Source organism: Artemia sp. Qi Xiang Cuo, chromosome 2 (genome assembly GCF_049724085.1).
Source record: "Artemia sp. Qi Xiang Cuo chromosome 2, ASM4972408v1, whole genome shotgun sequence".
NCBI classification, from domain to species: Eukaryota; Metazoa; Arthropoda; class Branchiopoda; order Anostraca; family Artemiidae; genus Artemia; species Artemia sp. Qi Xiang Cuo.
Window position 1 is genome coordinate 69,007,106 of NC_142795.1, and position 17,688 is coordinate 69,024,793.

At 36.0% G+C, this 17,688-nt stretch overlaps 1 protein-coding gene across 3 annotated transcripts in view; it reads right to left on the reverse strand.

Moving 5' to 3' along the window:
- Nucleotides 1–17,688, reverse strand: part of LOC148955545 (uncharacterized) — a 108,372-nt gene that overhangs the window by 3,556 nt on the left and 87,128 nt on the right. For all 3 annotated transcript variants that reach the window (XM_089108240.1, XM_089108241.1, XM_089108242.1), the window contains exons 9-10: nt 15,385–15,517; nt 13,345–13,437 (exon numbers count right to left, since the gene is read on the reverse strand). In XM_089108240.1, coding sequence (XP_088964366.1) covers nt 13,345–13,437; nt 15,385–15,517 — 226 coding nt within the window. The remainder of the gene's footprint in view (nt 1–13,344; nt 13,438–15,384; nt 15,518–17,688) is intronic.

Consider the following 17,688-nt stretch of genomic DNA (forward strand, 5'->3'; position numbering starts at 1 on the left):
TGAAAAAGGAGAGTGGGGTCCAGTCTTTTGCAATGTCCACCAGGATTCTGCTTTGTAGTAATTTGAACTGCCCGTTGTTTTTGTCAAAACCCAAAATCAGCGACCAGGTTTAGGCCTAAATCTCTAGAAGAATCAACGTTGGCAGATACGTAGGCTGTCAGACCGTTGGTGATGTTTCTTACTTGAAGATCCCCAATAAATGGTGATCTTTTTTCTAGGAAATCGATAACGATCTGGCTGTCTTTGCAGTCTCTTAGCTGCCTAGGCTCGGACATGTGCTTATGTTGTTCACTAGTTCCATAGAAAACCTATGACATACCCTCCATCATAAGATTTAATGCAGAGCAGAGTGGTCGAGACAAAACCCATAAACACCTTTGAACCTCTGTCATACCACTTCCAATGGTAAGGCGACAAGCCATGTTGAGACAACGCATGAGCTCCTGCTCAATGACAAGATTCGTGGAGAGCCTAGCACAGAATCTATCAGAACGTCTGATCACATGCATCCCATTCTGGAAGGCTTGATAAACGGCAGGATGAGATTCTTGGAGCTTGACTATTCGCTGGAGGTAAAGCGGGCAGAAACCTGTACGGTTACAGTATCCAGATGTCGTCAGACATGGTAGCATGGCAGAAATGAATTTTCAGTGGAGATGCCATGATACAGATCGTTCGGCTCTTAAGAAATTTCGCAGTGCGGATACCATATCAGAGTATTAAAACCACAGTTTCGAGGTTCTGTACTGGAACGGTTCCACTCTCTTCCTATCGATGAATCCTACTATTTTTTCTATGGAAAAGTTTCGTTCTATATCCGCAACGGCCGCTTTTTTGTTCATAAGCTTTGTGTACAGGTTTCTGAGTTCCAATATTTCTTCAGACTGCAGAATTGACTCAGCAACACTGGAACTTTCTTCGAGAGACCTCGGAAAGCAGAATAGCATGTAGCGCAGCGTCAACCAGAAAATGGCCACGTATTACCCTGGTTATTGCTTTCCGGTGAGAAGACGAGGGACAGTGTTAGGTGCGTAGACAAGTTCAAGAACCTCTCTTAAAGCCTGAACGCCAACTGATCCAAGGAAGCTCATCATGGTGTAGAATCCTCCAAGTTTTGGAACAATATTTGAGAGCTTACTTCCTAGAGCAGCAGTTTCGACAATTTTCATGGCTTTCCACCACAGCGGTTGGCCAAATACTACAACCGATTATGATGATTATGATGATGGTCAAATGATTACTCGGGATAATTTTCAATTTTGACTTTTTAGCTTACGGCTTTATCCGAGAAATCACTTGGACAAAGCGTGGGACGAAACGTTGATATAATTTATTGCAGACGAAGGTCATGAAAGTGGTGTAGCTGCCTTCTATGAGTTAACTGGTCTTCTAAATGAGCCAAACATAATTTATCAGCCCACTTATTATTCTTTCTTTTTTTTTTACCGACAATCGACGAATTGGGGGACAATAAGTGCTAAAAGAAACATATCAAATGAAAATAAAAAAGTGCATATTGATGAATATGAAACGGGTTTTCTTAGTAGACACTACATTGCGTTAATTTGATTTTTTGGCTCAGCTCATCATTTTATGTCAGAATAGTTGCCTTCTGATAGTATGGTGAAAAAGAGGACAGAACGATGAGAAGGGTAAAATCACACATTCCTGATTATGAAACTTTTTCTGGTAAATTTTACATCAAATTCGCTTTCATTTTCGGACTCAGCTCTTCATTTTACATCGGGACGGTACTCCAAACGCAGAAAAACGAACAATTACCGACAGTTCACTTTTTTTGGAAAAAAAAACGAAAAAATTGATACAAAAAGCAAAAAAAAACTAGTTTTGGGTCGATCTAGAATGTGCAACTTTGAATATGTTGCTGAGCTTTTTTTTCTCTACAATATGGTATAAAAATCATTTATGTTGCAATTTGTTTGAAGTCGACCCATATTTTTGGCTAGTTTGCCTGTACTACATAGGGTTTGAACCGTTTCAAACAATCTGATATAAGAGATGGATAACACAAAAGAAAAATCCCAAAAATTTACGCAAAAACCCATATACGCACATCGCAATATACGCCAAAGATCACAAAAACTTGCAGCGAATCGTCGCTGTCGTGCTTAAACGTTGTAACTGACGTTTTTAATATTCAGAGATAATTACCAAACCCATTTGATAATGTAAAGTGAGTCAGATGGTAAGTTACACGCATATGATTTAGGAAAAATCCTTGAAGGATTTTTTCCCTTTGACGAAATACATAAATGTTTTCCTTCAATGGCGAAAGGATTTTACACTTAAATTTTTTCACGTCTTAAGCAAAGTCCTTACAAGTACGAAGCAAAAACCTAAAACCTTTTCAAAGCCAAACTTTTCGAACAGTTCGTGGTAACGACTAACGAAATGTAAGCAAGGAGTGACTCGGCCCAATAGTAACCAAAACTTAAACACAGGAGTTTTGATAAAAAGTAATATATCAAAAGAATTGAATTTTTATGCTGATTACAAATATATAAAATTCATTATTACCCATCGAAAGCTATGAGCCTGAGAAAATTTGCCTTATTTTCGAATAAGGGGGGAAACGCCCCCAAAAATTCAAGCGATCTGAACAAAATCACACCATCAGATTCAAAAAATCAGAAAACCCACAGGAAACCTGTAAAGTTTTCAAGTTTCCGTCTACAAAAATGTTGAATTTTGTATTTATTTTGCCAGAAGAAAGATAATGGGGGCGTGTTAATTTTTTTTTCTTCCCAGGGGGTTGCATCTTTGTTCTAGAAGATCCAGAGGGCTCATTCGACCGGAAATCAAAGATTTTACAGCGTGGAATTTTCCGTAAGGTTGGAAGTTTCCAGGTGAAATTTTCCATGAAAAATATACAAAGGGGAGGGGAGGGGGCTTCCTGGAGTGATTTGAAAAAAACGGTCAGAAATTGGATTAAGAAGAAGCAAGTTTTTTCTACTGAAAGTAAGCAGCAACATTAAAACTTAAAACGAACACAAATTACTTCGTATATAAGGGGGCTGCCTCCTCATCAACCCTCGCTCTTTACGCTGAAGTCCTAAGGTTTTTGAAAATAATTTCATTCAAATACAACGACCCTTGTGTTTTAGGAATCGTTCTTAAAGAATTGGGACAATTGAGACAAAAAGTCAAATCTTAGCGTAAAGAGCGAAAGTTGAGGAAGGGGCAGTTTCTCACAGAAACGGAATAATTTCTGTTTTTTTTTTTAAGTTTTATTGTTGCCCCTTATTTTCAATACAAAAAACCTCAATTTTTAATCAAATCATCAAGAACGAATGGCTTGAAATCATGTTGAATTGTACAAAAATGCAAACGCTTCATATGAACTAATATAAACAACTTGAAATAAAAAATAAGCACTATCACCAACATTAAACAGTCAGCCGACTATAGACCAAGAGTGTCATTTAGGTGAAGAGGGAAATTTCCCTTCCCAATTAGGCCCCTCCCCTAAGTTTTGAAAATACCTTTTTTAGAATTTTAAAATAACTTTTTGGTACTTTAATTGAAAATAACACAAAAATTTCTCCCTTTCTAGATAGATGTTATGTGACAGGATCTTTCCATGGAGGAACTTTCATGGGGGAAGGGACATTGCTATGAAGGGGGCGCCAGATTTCCAAGCATTCTTTAAAAAAAGACCATAAATCAAATAAAAAAAAAAGTTTTTCAACTGAAAGTAAGGAGCAACATCACAACTTAAAACGAACAGAAAATATTACGTATATGATTGGGTTCACTCCCTAGTCAATATCTCCCTCTTTAAGCCAAAGATGTTTTAGTACTTTCACAAGAGCTATTTATTCTAATTAACGGCCTTTGTGATTAAGGGTAATTTTTAAAGAACAAAATTCGAAATTTAGCTTAAATAGCAAGGTATTGACTAGGGGGCGAATTCCCTAATATACGTATTAAGAATATATGAATATAGAAGTTCGTTACGTCAGTTAATTCGTAAGTTACGTATATTTATTGCTAATAAAAACGTTCGTAAATAAAATAAAACAAGTTTCGAGAAAGCCATTTAACCTAATAAAATTAAAATTAATATTAAAATTTTGCTGTAATTATTCATGTACGGTGAGCCAAAATCAAAACCTGCATTAACTCAAAAACATTCAACAATTAAATAAAAAAAACAAGTTTTTTTAACTGAAAGTAAGGAACGACGTTAAAACTTAAAACGAACAGAAATTATTCCGTATATGAAAGGGGCTGTCCCCTCCTGAACGCCTCGCTCCTTACGTTAAAATTTGACTTTCTCACAACTCTATTTTTTAAACAAAAAAAAAAATTAGTGTAAAGAGCGAGGCGTTGAGGAGGGGACAGCCCCTTTCATATACAGAATAATTTCTGTATTGGTATTTCTGTATAGTATTGGTTTTGGTTTATTGGAAAGCCATTTAGCACAAAAAATTAAAATTAATATTCAAATTTTGTTTTACTTATTCATTGAAGGTAAGCCAAAATAAAAGCTGCATTAACTAAAAAACGACCAGAAATTAAATTAAAAAAACAAGTTTTTTTAACTGAAAGTAAGGAGTGACATTAAAACTCAAAACGAACAGAACTTAGTCCTTATATGAAAGGGGCTGTCACCTCCTCAACGCCTCGCTCTTTACGCTAAAGTTTTTTATTGTTTTAAAAAATAAAGTTGTGAGACAGAGTCAAACTTTAGCGTAAAGAGCGAGGCGTTGAGGAGGGGCCAGCCCCTTTCATATACGGAATAATTTCTGTTCGTTTTAAGTTTTAATGTCGCTCCTCACTTTCAGTTAAAAAAACTTTTTTTTTTTTATTTAATTTATGTTAAAACCATCCTTGTATTTATGACCATTGTATTGACACATTGATATATGATATATGAAACATTGTATTTATGGCACATGCTCACAGCAATCTTAACAATCGATTCAGCTTTTCTCAGCACCAAATGTGATTCAAAGCAAGGATATTTTTGGGCTGAGTTTTTGGCCTTCTTCTACTTTGCTTCTACGGCTGTTACATTCTTCAATCCACCAAATTTTTGTCACGAAAACCCCTAAATGAGGAATTACAGACCTCACTTGAAACAACAAGGTAAATCCTACTCTCGGATGGATAGCACTAACGTGTCCCCTTTTTTCTACGTAGAAACTGCTCGAGCATAACTGAACACTCATATTTGGGCGCAGTTACCCTTAGCCACTAGAATTAAAGTAACATGTAATATATTTCTTTCAAACTGTGTGCATCATAGACAAGGAAACTGCAATTCCAAAAAGCGAGTGGGGTTGCCCCATTAGAGACGCTCTTAAATTCTGACAAAGCATTTAATTCACATAACTTCTATTATTCAAAATTTTAATCAAAATAATATCTTTCGTTATAACGTTTTTTTCAGCCTTTACGATTGAAATGTAAGAGATCAACAAAATATGTTCCACATTTTCGTTGTCACAGGAAAGGCAATGGGAGACCACAGAATCAAATGGGGAGGAAAAACTCGCCTGGACTTAGATTATGCTGATGACTCAAGCATCCTAGATGAAAGTGTGATCAAAATGAATGAACTTTTAGAGGCTTTGCGAGTTCAGGGTGCTAGAATCTGCTTGAAAATAAATGTTAAGAATACTAAGTCACTAAGGCTAGGAGTAAGTGAAGATGAGAAGGTAACGTTGGGTAACGAAAGGATTGACCAGGTGGACAGCTTCACTTACCTTGGTAGTATCATTAGTAAAGACGGTGGGAGCAGTGGAAATGTTAAAAGTAAAAAGCCAAGCTCAGGATGTTTTTTTTCCACAGTTAAAAAAAAGTTCGGAAGAATATGAAGAAAAATCTACTAACCAAGATTAGAATATTGGAATCTATAATGATGACAGTAGTATGATATGGTTCTGCAGTATGGGCGCTTCGAAAAGCGGATGAATATATGCTAGATGTTTTCCAGATAAATTTTCCAGAGAAATTGCCTACGGATTGTTTTGGGTATTAGACTGACTGACCATATTCAAAAGAGTAAGCTGTACGAAAAATTTCGTTCAGCCCTGTTTTTTAGGACTATAATAAGGGGATGGATGAGACGGTTAGAACAAGCTCTGTGGAAGAAGGATGACAGATTGCCAAAGATTGTCCCTTTTGGGCAACCATCAAGGGCTTAACAGAAAGCAAGTTGTCCACGGTTGGGGTGAGATAATATCGTAGGTACAGATTTAAAAGGACTAGGAACTTACTTGAAGGGTGTAAATATAAAGGTTTTGAACAAATTGGGATGGAGGAGTAGACTGCGTAGCTGTGTTGACCTCAGGCGGCTTGGTGCTGCGGTAAGTTGTTAGTAGTAGTATTAGTTTACGATAGATCTTCTTTTTGCAGTTCTACACTCCACCTATACTAATGTGACAAGAATAGCTGCAAGCGTTCCTCCTTCACCATCCCCCCACACTCTTTCACTCTCTACATTCCTTATGAGGTTCCTACTTATTTAAAATCGTTGTTTAAAACTTTCTCTCACCCAGTCGAGGACGTCCTGTTTTTAGTTGGCCCCCGTTGGATTGCCAAAAATTTCAAGTAACCATCAAATGTTCCAGAGCATTAGTGATAATCAACATATTGGAAAAGCCCAGACTGCCCTTTTCCCTAGTAGATTTAAAGCTTTATCATAGTGTTTAGACCCCTCAAATAGTGTAATTCAAGATTTTCCAAGAGCTGATTCAAGGTAGTGCTGATTATAATCAAATAGGTGGTAGAGAGGGCCATAGTGGTAATCCTAGACAAAATCATAGGGAGCCTTTTCTTGTAATAATAGCGCCTTTAATGGATATTAAATAAAAAAAAACAAGTTTTTTTCAACTGAAAGTAAGGAGCAACATTAAAACTTAAACGAAAAGAAATTATTCCGCATATGAAAGGGGCTGTCCCCTCCTCAACGTCTCGCTCTATACGCTAAAGCTAGACTCTTTCTCACAACTCTGTTTTTTAAAATAATAAAAAACTTTAGCGTAAAGAGCGAGGCCCTGAGGAGACGACAGCCCCTTTCATATACAGAATAATTGCTGTTCGTTTTAAGTTTTAATGTTGCTCCTTACTTTCAGTTAAAACAAACTTGTTTTTTTTATCTAATTTTTGAACGTTTTTGAATTAATGTAGGTTTTGATTTTGGCTTACCGTACATGAATAATTACAATAAAATTTGCATACTAAATTGACTTTTTTTTGGTTAAATGGCTTTCTCGAAAGTTGTTTAGTTTTATTTAAAAACGTTTTTACTAGTAATAAATATACATAACTTACGAATTAACTTACGTAACGAACGTCTTTATTTTATATATTTTTAATATGTATATTAGGGGGATCGCCCCCTAGTCAATACTTCGCTCTTTACGCTAAAGTTCGAATTTTGTTCCAATTCTTTAAAACATACCCCTTAATCACAAAGGCCGTTAATTAGAATAAATAGCTCTTATGAAAGTACTAAAAAATCTTTGGCTTAAAGAGCAAGGTATTGACTAGGGGGCGAACCCAATCATATACCTAATAATTTCTGTTAGTTTTAAGTTTTATGTTGTTCCTTACTTTCAGTTAAAAAACTTGTTTATTTTTTTATTCCATTTCTGATCGTTTTTTTTCAATAATGCTGGGAAATCCGGCGCTCCCTTCATAGCAATGTCCCTTTCCCCATGAAAATTTCCTCCATGGAAAGATCCTCCCACATAACCCCCGACCCACCCACCCCCTCCCCCCACCTACCAGAAAAAATCCCCCTGAAAACGTCTGTATACTTCCCAATAACCAATACTATATGTAAACATTGGGTTAAGTTAATAGCTTTCAGCCCCCCCCCCGTGGACTTTAGGGGATTAAGTCGTCCTAAAAGACATATTTACTATATTTTCAACCATGCTGAACAAAATGGCTATCTCAAAATTTTGATCGGGTGACTTAGGGAAAAAATTCGTATTAGAAAAATTTGTATTAGTATCAAAATTCCGTTTTTTAGAGTTTTGGTTACTATTGAGCCAGGTCGCTCCTTACTTACAGTTCGTTACCACGAACTCAAAACTTTAGAGTAAAGAGCGAGTTAATGACGAGGGGATGAACCCCCTCCTATAAGTAATAATTTCTGTTCATTTTAAGTTTTAATGTTGCTCCTTACTTTCAGTTGAAAAAAAATTTCTTATTTAATTTCTGATCGTTTTTTAAATAGTGCTGGGAAATCCGCCCCCCCCCCCCCAATGGAAAATTCCCTTCCCCTATCAAAAATTCCTCCATGGAAAGATCCTCCCACGTAACCCCCCGAACCCCCTACCAGAAAATCCCCCTGGAAACGTTTGTATACTTTTTAATAACCAATACTGTATGTAATTAAAAAAACAAACAAGTTTTTTTAACTGAAAGTAAGGAACGACATTAAAACTTAAAACGAACAGAAATTATTCCGTATAAGAAAAGGAGCTGTCCCCTCCTCAACGCCTCGCTCTTTACGCTAAAGTTTTTCATTGTTTAAAAAGAATAGAGTTGTGAGAAAGTCAAACTTTAGCGTAAAGAACAATTTCTGTTCGTTTTAAGTTTTAACGTCGTTCCTTACTTTCAGTTAAAAAAAACTTGTTTTTTTTATTTATTTTTTGAACGTTTTTGAATTAATCCAGGTTTTGATTTTGGCTCACCGTACATGAATAATTAAAAAAAAAATTGAATATTAATTTTACTTTTATTTGGTTAAATGGCTTTCTCGAAACCGATTTAATTTTATTTACGAACGTTTTTATTAGTAATAAATATACGTAACTTACGTAACGAACCTCTATATTCTTATATTTTTAATACGTATATTAGAGGGTTCGCCCCCTAGTCAATACCTTGCTATTTAAGCCAAAGTTCGAATCTTGTTCCAATTCGTAAAAATGACCCCTTAATCACAAATGCCGTTAATTAGAATAAATAGCTCTTATGAAATACTAAATAATCTTTGAAAAGATTTTAACCTTTGCCCTCCAATTTTTTTGGTCACTTAAAAAGTGCACTAGAACTTTTAATTTCCATTCGAATGAGCCCTCCCACGATATTCTAGGACCACTGGGTCGATACGATCACCCCTGGGGAAAAAAACAAAAAACAAACAAACAAACAAATAAACACACATCCGCAATCTTTCTTCTGGCAAAAAATGCAAAATTCCACATTTTTGTAGATAGGAGCTTGAAACCTCCCCAGTAGGGTTCTCTGATACGCTGAACATGATGGTGTGATTTTCTTTAAGGTTCTATAGCTTTTAGGGGGCCTTTCCCCCTTTTTTTCGAAAATCAGCCAAATTTTCTCAGGCGCGTAACTTTTGATTAGTAGGACTAAACTTGATGAAACTTATATATTTGAAATCAGATTTAAAATCTGATTCTTTTGATTTATCTATTGGTATCAAAATTCCGTTTTCTACAGTTTTGGTTACCATTGAGCCGGGTCGCTCCTTACTTACAGTTACCTTACTTACAGCTCCTTACTTACCACGAACTGTTTGACAATGGGCCGAGTTCATAGCTTCCAGCCATTCTCCCGGAGACTGTGGGGGTTAAGTCATCCTCAAAGACATAGTTATTAGATTTTTCGACTATGCTGAACAAAATGGCAATCTCAGAATTTCGATAGGGTGACTTTGGTGAAAAGTTAGCGTGGAAGGGAGCTAGCTGCCCTCCAATATTTTTGGTCACTTAAAAAGGGCGCTAGAAATTCTGATTTCAGATGAAATGAGTCCTCTCCCGATCTCCTACGATCACTGGTTCGATATGATCACCCCTGGGGAAAAAAAGAAGAAAGAAAAAAAAAAAATAATAAACTACCCATTCGTGATCTTGCTTTTGGTAAAAAATGCCAAATTCCAAATTTTTGTATATATGAGCTTGAAACCTCTACAATAGGGTTCTCTGGTATACTGAATCTGATGGAGGGGTTTCTATGAACATCACTTGATGTTCTGGGGGTGTTTCCCTCCTTTTTCAAAAATTGGGCAAACTTTCTCAGGCTCGTAAATTTTGATGGGTACCATTAAGTTTGATAAAGTTTACATATTTTGAATAATCTTTTGATGTATTTATTGTTACGAAGACTCTGTTGCTTAGAGTTTTGGTTACTATTGAGCCGTATCGCTCCTTACTTACAGTTCGTTATTACGAACTGTTTGATTTAAGATTATATTAGTTTAATTAATTCTGTACTGCTAATAATCCAGGCAAAATTATGGAGAGTCAAGAAACACTTTAGAGCATTCCTTGAAACAGTACAAAACGAAGGAAATGAAATTTTACGTATTCAGCCTCCTGCCCATGTTGTATTCCCCAAAGAGGGTAAAGGACCAAAAGGTTGCCAAAACGTTGGATTGCCAACATTCATTCGTAAAAGATGATCTAAACAACTTACTCCTCCTTCTGCTATAGGCCCACACAGTAGAATTCAACTGCCCATACTGCAAAGATCTTATCTTTGCAGTTCAACACACCTACTAATACTACGACTAAAAATTCATAGCAGAACCAAGACCGATGTGACCAGAATAGCTGCAAGTGTCCCTCTTTCACCCCCCTCACTCTTTCACCCTCTACAATCCCTGTAATGTTCCTACTTACTTCAAATCGTTGCTTCAAACTTTCTCACCCCTGTCGAGGAAGTCCTTTATTTAGTTTAGCCTCCGTTGAATTGCCAAAAATCACCTATCATTGTTTATCCGCAAACAGTGACTTAACAAACTTACACTTTCTTCTACTATAGCCCCACCCAGTAGAATTCAACCATGTTTTTTTGTACAGCATATTGCTTAATATACAATCATTTAAATGAGTATTAAGATTGTCCTTATTATGATTCCTCAGAAAAACTTCTAGCATATCGGTCATTACCATTGCTTTTAGTATCCTAACCTTACCTCCAAGACTTACTATTCTTTAAAAGTTATTTGAACTAAGGTAAAATACCATATACCTTAGCTATTGGGATTTTTACATCTTCACTGCACAACTATCAAATGTTATCTAGGTATGAAAAGTTATCCATGATTTGATTTTATCGGCACCTATTATCACCTCTCCATCCTTATTAATTCCAAATTTAAGCCAGTTAGCCGTCTTAACATTAATTAACTTAATTAACTATTACACCCTGGAGCCTTAATGCCTCTCCACTAGCATTATTAGTAAAGATATTCAAATCCTGTAAAACAAATGCAAGTCTAGAAGAGTTTTAGCCATATTCTCCCTTAGCCTTTCCTGTTTTCCTTTGGTGCAAAATATATCAAAATAATCCTCATAAAGGGGTAAAACACAACCCTATTTAATTCCTGATTCTACACCAAACCATTTACTAGCCTCACTTCCTAACTTAGCAGCAGGGATATCATTATTGTACATAGCAATAATTACTGTAATGTAATAATTGGCTACGCTATAAAAAATGACCTTCACTGAAGCTGAAGCTTTTCTATCATCTGAGCCAAATGAATATTCGTTATATATAAGACTGACGAGTAAAGAAAATTGTAATTCAGTCACTTCTTGACTGTGAATCTGCCATATTCTTGCATAATCAGAATATCAGATACAATCTTGCGTTTTTCAAAGACAACACAGCTTGAAAGGAGAATGTTCTGCAGAAATAAACAATTATTTTAACAAGTATGATATGAAACTTTACGAAGCAAATATTACCAAGTCCATAGAAAACACTGGGATGGCGGAGGAGGTTGCGTAGCTGTGTGAGCCTCATCCGGCTTGGTGCTGCAGTGAGTTGTTAGTAGTAGTAGTTGTAGTAGCAGAGATAAACGGCAAGAAAACACTGATCATGATTTTAGTGTTGCATTGACATTATGATAAGCATGGTAACATAGTAAGAAAAAATGTGCTTAAATACTTATGGGATTTAATAAAAACTTTGTCAAATAGTCTTCAAAAAAAAAAAAAAAAATATTCAATGGGAAAAAAGTGTTAGAATTCGTTTTGCTTTTCATTATTGATCAGTATCCAGGGCCGTTCCTAGCGTTGATGGCACCCGGGGCAACACTAATTAGAGCACCCCCTACCGAATCAAACATAAATAAAAAAGCAACGGAAGCTCCAGCCACGGTACCCCCTCCCCTTGCCACGGCGCTCTGGGAAGCTTGCCCCGGTCTTTTTTTGAACGGCACTGTCCTTATCTATGGGGAATGTCTTTGGTCTTCTGAAAGCTTCCTATTTGATGGATGACACCAGCTTTCTAAGCTTTGAAAGTCGTTACTCATTACCAGAAACACCATTGGCTAACGATTATGCTTACAAAACTATATCGTACAGGCAATCGTTTTTTCAAAGGCCCGTCTCTGCTTCCACGACTCTTTTCTCCTCTGTCACCACTATGACTACCTTCATCTTTTTCTGATATTTTCTGACATATCTTTTTACATCATTACTTCACGTCTCCATATCAATCATCACAAAGCAGAAACGATGATAAAGTTATAACAAATAGGTTTTTTCAACCGATTTGGGGTAACGCACTGTAAGTAAAGCACAACATGTTTCAATAGTAACCAAAACTCTAAAGACAGGATTTTTGATACTAATAAATATATCAAAAGAACCTTCTTCTCAGGGAAATTCCGAATAAACTATATTTGAAAAGGTTATGAGTCTGATATGTTCTGATATCCTCTTTTTCTGATATATCTATTACTTGAGTACGAGCACTTTAGATACTATATCCATCAACAATGTCCAGTTTTCAATGTGCACTTCGATTTTTTGGCATTCTTCGTTGTAGTTTATTCAGTTAATAGTAAACCTTTGAAGTCAAACAAATTAAACACGAAATAATCGAGTTGTAACTAATTTAGGCAAATTTCCAAATATGACCTTTTTTACCACTGAAAGTTATATTTACAATAGATATGACATGTCATGTAAGTTTTCTGTTTGTCTGTATGACGTTTTTATGAATTTTCCATCAGATTCTTTTGTTATTATATATAGAAAACACATCTTTACGTTAAATAAAAGTTTGTTTTTTGGAAGACCAAATTCAAACCACTGAAACCAGAAACTAATAAATATGACGACCTACATGCCAGCTTATCTAATCCAAATCGCGGCTAGATTGTAAAATAATTCTCTTACTATGCACAATTATTATCAACTCAATTTTTTTTTCTTTTGTCACACCTAAATAGCTTAAGTGAGATTTATCATTACATGGCAAAGCCTAAATTCGAAGTAAAAATTAGCCTTTTAAACAAAGGAAGTGCTGCCACACGGTGGGATGATATTTGTGTCTGAAACGGAAATTGAACAATAAAGTACATGCATAAAGAAGAAGTCTTACCAAATTTTACTAGTTTGTTTTTTGTTGGCACGCGTAAAGCTTGATTTTCACGAATTTGCATGGATTTTTGCAATGACTTTCGGTCGAAGGCACCTGAAAATAATAAAACCATTTATGAAAACAAAGGAAGGCAGAACATTCTTTAAATAATTAAGATACAGATAACTCGTGACAGATAAGAAACTGAGCACTAAAGAACGGTAAATACAAAGAAAAAGAAGATAAATCCGGATGATCGAAAGAAAGAAACAAGGCCAATATTTGGTCGATCCTAAGGCCACATATTTCCATTCCATCCATCCCCTCAAAAAACTCTTAAAATTATCGAACAAAGATTAATAAAAAAAAGCGACGGATTTGGTCTTCATGAGACAAAGGAATGATTTGGTCAAGATGAAAAGAGGAGTCCTCTTGCCAATCCACTTTCTGCTATTTTTCTCACCTATCCGCCTTAGCAGGCATTAATGGCACTCCTGGCTTTGGGCGAGACAGTGGGCCTCACTGGCCATCTTTATTCCCATTTTGTCTCCTAACCTTCCACCAATACTGGCTCTAGACTCCAAGAGACACAAAGGGTCCCAACTTTGCATTCGGAGAATGTTTCCGAATATTGTAAATCCCATGATTAATCCCAACTAGTACTTACGGGTACCACTACCACTTCTTTCTGAGATACAACGCCTTCTAAAATATAAGGTAGAAAAGACGAAAGAAGTTTCAGACATGTGTCAAAATCCAGCACAATGATAAGCTATAAGCAAATTCACCGAAATTCGCACGTATTTCATTTTGTGCTGAGCTGCTAATGGCTGAAGGAGGTGTTTCTAATGATAGGACTTGGACCTAGACCAATTTCATTTGCCCCAAAACCCTGTTAACTTACACATCTTTTATCTTTCGTTTGACAAGCAAGGACCAGAACTCCACTGTGCTTGTCGTCCATTCATTACGTCCAAATGATTCCTCCCTAGCCGATCACTGGAATCACCGCTATATCCAATCCATGCAGCCAATTTAATCTCAGGGAGTTAAACTCTCCTAAAACCACCTTCTAAGAAAATGTTTTGGAAACTAGCAGCTCCAGCAGTTCCTGGAGTTTAGTACATACTTCAGTAACACGGCTAAAATTTAATGTTACTTACGACAGTCGGTTAAGAACATTATTACTAAGTCTGATGAAGGACAAAATTTGTTAATAATGTCTCTATAGGTTTGCTAAATATCTGCTTCAGCTCCCCCTATGGGCCTGAAATTTAATAATAGTCCGAAGATTTGGAGTACCGCACCGTGCGGAAGCTGTAACATCATTAAATGAGGAACATACTAGACATAGAACAATCACCCATTGGTAACCTTTACTAATGCTATGTGCATAGATGTGAGTTGAGATATACCGTATAATGTAAATATAACGTCCTATTATTTACTACTTATTTTAAGTTCAGCTTCTATTTCTTTGTTATGAACTGAGTTTCTTTTCTTTTCTCTTTTGTTCTTTGACACCGTGTCAATCATTTACTACTTTATAATGGTTTGGCAATAAATAATAAAAATAACAAGAGAGAGTTAGCGAGAGACTAGGCGAAATAACACTGTATAAATTAGTGTACAAAATTAAGCATAAAGCCGAATTTTAGTCGGTTAACAAGTAAAGAGTGAAACTTGCAGCACAGGCAGCCAAACGTCGAAATCGAGACGTTGCCAAAAAATCTACACTTTATCTTGGCCCAATTATGCAGCTTTTACAAAGACTGGGGAAATTAATTAACCTATTACCAAAATTTACCGTTAAGATTCGGACGCATATTTTACTTCATGCATTATATTTATATATATATATATATATATATATATATATATATATATATATATATATATATATATATATATATATATATATATATATATATATATATATATATATATATATATATATGTATATACCGCTAAGAACTTTAGAAACCACTGAAAAATTTTGGAGTCGACTATTCATTCCTAAAAAAAAATTGAACACGTGGTATGATCATTATTTTAACAAACCTTCGATGGGGCTTTCTGGCACTTGCTTGTCACATTTCTTCTTAATAAAAGACTGAAACATCATAGTGTCCACAAACCATTCAAGAAACTGTCGACAGTCGGCGTCCGGATGAGATTTGACAAAAGTTTCACGCTAAAAATAAATAAGGTAATAAGTGAATGGAGAGTTGAGGATGGAGAGAGAGAAAGCCTTCAACCAGTGAAACTTCTTCGCACACAGAGCGAGTATTGCTTCTCTTCAACAATCGAATCTTTGTGGAAATCTTTACAACCAGTTTCTGTTTCATTCCAATTTGCGTTGCCTTACTTTAAGTCAATTGTTTCAAATCATTATCTGAAGTAGGATATTTTAGGGCTTTGAAAAGTTTACTAAATCCCTAGTCATCTGGTCCTGATACTATTCCTACGAAGGTAGTTGAACTAATTTTTCCGTCAATTGTTTCCCCTTGACGAAACTTGACTAATCATTTTTCTGGTTAAAATATTCTCTGGTATTATATTTATGCTTATGGTTATTTCTACTGGTTATACTTATTCTTTTGGTTATGGTGGTTCCTCGAGTTCTTTGGAGCACACTAGGGGTATACTTTGTATACAAGAGGGCTAATGATTACAAGATGGCTATACAAGAGGGCTAATGATTAATCAAGCTAGTTATCAGCTAAGATACGTGTTGCCTGTGTTTAAGAAAACCCTATGAAAGAGTGTAAGTTCTTCCCTTATTGTCTCGTAAGATTCTAAAGATTTTTTTCATGATTTCCAGTTTGGTTCTAGTGTAAAGCATGCACGAGGTAATCTACGGTCAACTCTAGACTCAAGTTTTATTCCCGTGGCCTTATTCCAGGATGTTCATAAAGCCTATGATGCTTTAGCCCACAAAACTCGTTTCTTGAAATTATTATATTTTGATACAAGAGGGAGTCCATTCTCTTGGTTTACTTCTTTTATCGTCTGGTATATTAATCTCTGTTCATCTCATGTTTTCGTTCTCCCTCAAGCGTCAATTATGCTGTTATTCAAGGCCTAATTCTAGGGCTGTTTAAAATTTATGTCAATAGCCTTATTTACTCAGTAATAAATAATAAACCTGCAGTTTATTGTCGTATATATCATCCCGTATCCTTCCAAGCAAAGAATAATCGTTTCGCTTCATATGACGCCTTTGATGCCTTTGCTGGCGATCTGGAAGATCGATCGATCACTGCTAGAACGATAGTAACACTAAAAGCAGTTTGAGATAAAATACTCAAGATTATGAATCTGGAATTTGAACAAAGGAAAATATTTACTGGTTTTAGGAAAACTTCAATTAATATCTTTTACAAGAAATATAATAAGAATCCACATAGTAAATATAGAGGCATTAGCTTGACATCTTTATTTTACTTTTGCTTTCGGCGGGAACTAGACGATGATCCATCCTACCCGGCACCAATGGACGATGGGATGACTGACGTGGTCCAAAACGATCTGTCAGCAGCAGCCTCTTCTGCAATCTTCAGCCAGTCCTTATCCCAACGACGTTCGTGTCGGCCGAAGACACCCCAAGAATCCAGGTCATTCTTGAATGTCTGCCAGAGATTCTTTTTTTGGCCACCATTAGCTTGACATCATTAAGAAGCAAATTACTTAGCATGATTTTACTTATGAGACCAAGAGATTTTGTAGTTTTAAGAAAAAAGAAGAGCAGTCTGGGTTGAGGAATGGGAGAGGATGCGTTGACCTAATGTTCTGAAGGTCATATCCTTGAATGATAGACCAGATAAGCATTCTAAAGAGATTAGTGCTATATACAATAATTATATTGCAGCAAGGGAAGGAAGCCATGTAGGAAAACCAAGGTAGGAAGCTAGTTTAGTGGTTCGAAAGGTTTGGAATCAGGAGCTAGGCAGGGTTGTGTTTTATCCTCGTTTATATGGATTATTTTGATGGAATCTGTTCTACGGAATACAACTAAGGCTATGAGAGGTCATTGTATCAAAGGGGAAAGTAAAACTTTCTAACACTTAGACCACATAGATAATATTGCTGTCCTATATGCTATGTTGTATAGTGCTGTCCAATATAAAAAAAAAATTAGTAAAATGACTGCATTTTTAGAAGATTAGAGAGTTCAGGGATTCCTTTTAATGTCGGTCCAAGAGCCCTCCCAGAAAAGTTTGAGAACTTTATGCCTCTGCTGATTTTATTTTTGGAAATCTAAGGCACCACAAAAATGCTCCGATTCACCCCCTCCCCAAAAAGTTTTGGAAATCCACCATTGTGATTGGTAACCAACAGTATACTCTAAGCACTTGAACAAAC